This window comes from Sinocyclocheilus grahami, unplaced genomic scaffold, assembly GCF_001515645.1.
Source record: "Sinocyclocheilus grahami isolate Dianchi unplaced genomic scaffold, SAMN03320097.WGS_v1.1 scaffold1782.1, whole genome shotgun sequence".
NCBI classification, from domain to species: domain Eukaryota; kingdom Metazoa; phylum Chordata; class Actinopteri; order Cypriniformes; family Cyprinidae; genus Sinocyclocheilus; species Sinocyclocheilus grahami.
In genome coordinates, this window is record NW_015506961.1 from 254,994 (window position 1) to 256,978 (window position 1,985).

At 39.9% G+C, this 1,985-nt stretch overlaps 1 protein-coding gene across 1 annotated transcript in view; it reads right to left on the minus strand.

Moving 5' to 3' along the window:
* Positions 1–503, minus strand: part of LOC107572612 (serine/threonine-protein phosphatase 4 regulatory subunit 1-like) — a 20,147-nt gene extending 19,644 nt beyond the window's left edge. The window contains exon 1 of the mRNA XM_016259031.1: positions 498–503. Within this exon, the coding sequence (XP_016114517.1) occupies positions 498–503 (6 nt within the window). The remainder of the gene's footprint in view (positions 1–497) is intronic.
* Between the last annotated feature and the right edge of the window lie 1,482 nt (positions 504–1,985).

Sequence of the window (1,985 nt, forward strand, 5' to 3'; positions counted from 1 at the left end):
CACACACACACACACACACACACTCTCTCACACACACACTCTCATACACACACACACACTCTCTCACACACACACTCTCATACACACACACACACTCTCTCACACACACACTCTCATACACACACACACACTCTCTCACACAAACACTCTCATACACACACACACACTCTCTCACACACACACTCTCTCACACACACACACTCTCACACACACACACTCTCACTCTCTCACACACACACACTAGTGGTGCTCCGATTGATGGGCTACCGATCACTATCGGCCGATAATCACGTTGGGATGATTGATCGGCGGTCTCTAAAAAGGCCGATCTCATGAAACCGATCTCAAGCTGATGATGCTGTGAGAGGTTTGGCACGGCATGCAGCGGCACCGTCTCAGTACGGCACGGGTGAAATAATTATAATGCTGAAGGTGAGGTACTCATCTTCATATTTCTTAACACACACACACACACTCTCTCTCTCTCTCACACACACCTTCATCTGGGGCTCCAGCATCGGATCCTCCTGAACATTAAAGTAACTTTATAAAATATGCATCATTTCAAAGCAGCTTTACGTAAATCCTGATATTAATGTTTCTAAGATCTTCACGCCTAATAAATGCACTGACCAGATTAGAGCTGGATGAGAATATTACATCGTGTGGTGATGTAAACAATCAAGCAGTTGATATCTGCAGTACAGCAGCGCTTTATGAACTGTACGTGGATAAAGCTGGATATGTTAGACATAGGTTGGAGTCATTAATTTATTCTATGGTGATATTGAGGATTATGACTGTTTTGTGCAGTTTATAACAGATTGATACAGTGTGAAGTGTAATATTATATGGTTATGCATGTCAATGATGTGATTAAATTATGCATATTAATGACAGGGTTACAGTTTTGATCATATCGCATACTGACAGCAGTTATGGAATAATATTTATCCACAGGCCTGTCACTATTATGGATTAATCGGCTGATGGTGGTTATTTGATCCAATCACGATTATTTGAGATAACTGTGCAGTTTATATTCCAATCCCAAACAAGCATGACAGCGACGGAGTTAGAAAACATCAGTAAAACTGTGTACATAGTATCAGCTTTGTTTGTTTCATGTATCTGTAAAGCTCCTGAAAGACACTATATGAAAATGAAGTATTATTATTATGTTATATATTATTATGATCCGTACACATCACCACCACAGAGAAACAAGCAGATATCTATCTGTGTCCCTGCAGCACAAAAGCAGTGTTGAGTCGCTGGGGGATATTTGTAGCAATAGCCAACAACACATTGTATGGGTCACAATTATACATTTCTCTTTTATGCCAAAAATCATTAGGATATTAAGTAAAGATCATGTTCCATGAAGATATTTAGTAAATCTCCTACCGTAAATATATCAAAACTTAATGTTTGATTAGTAATATGCATTGCTAAGAACTTCATTTGAACAACTTTAAAGATGATTTTCTCAATATTTAGATTGTTTTGCACCCTCAGATTCCAGATTTTCAAATAGTTGTATCTCAGCCAAATATTGTCCTATCCTAACAAACCATACATCAATGGAGAGCTTATTTCTTCAGATGATGCATTCATCTCAATTTCACAAAATTGACCCTCATGACTGGTTTTGTGCTCCAGGGTCACAGATAACCTGACCTAGTAAACAGCGCTAGTAAAGCAGTAGACTAGTTCAGACGACTAAACCAAGCCCAGCACAGCTGTCTACCGCGTCACGAACAAAAACACCATGTTTCTGGGCATGGAGTTCAGTGAAGCTCTTAGATCTCTAACACTGTTATGATTACGTGTGCATTTACACACATTTACCTCAGATTACCACAGCAGCGGGTCATGTGACATGCGTTGTATGGAATCACATTCAGCATGAAGCCAACGCCTTTCACACACACACACACACACACACACACACACACACATACACACTCTCTCTCTCACACACA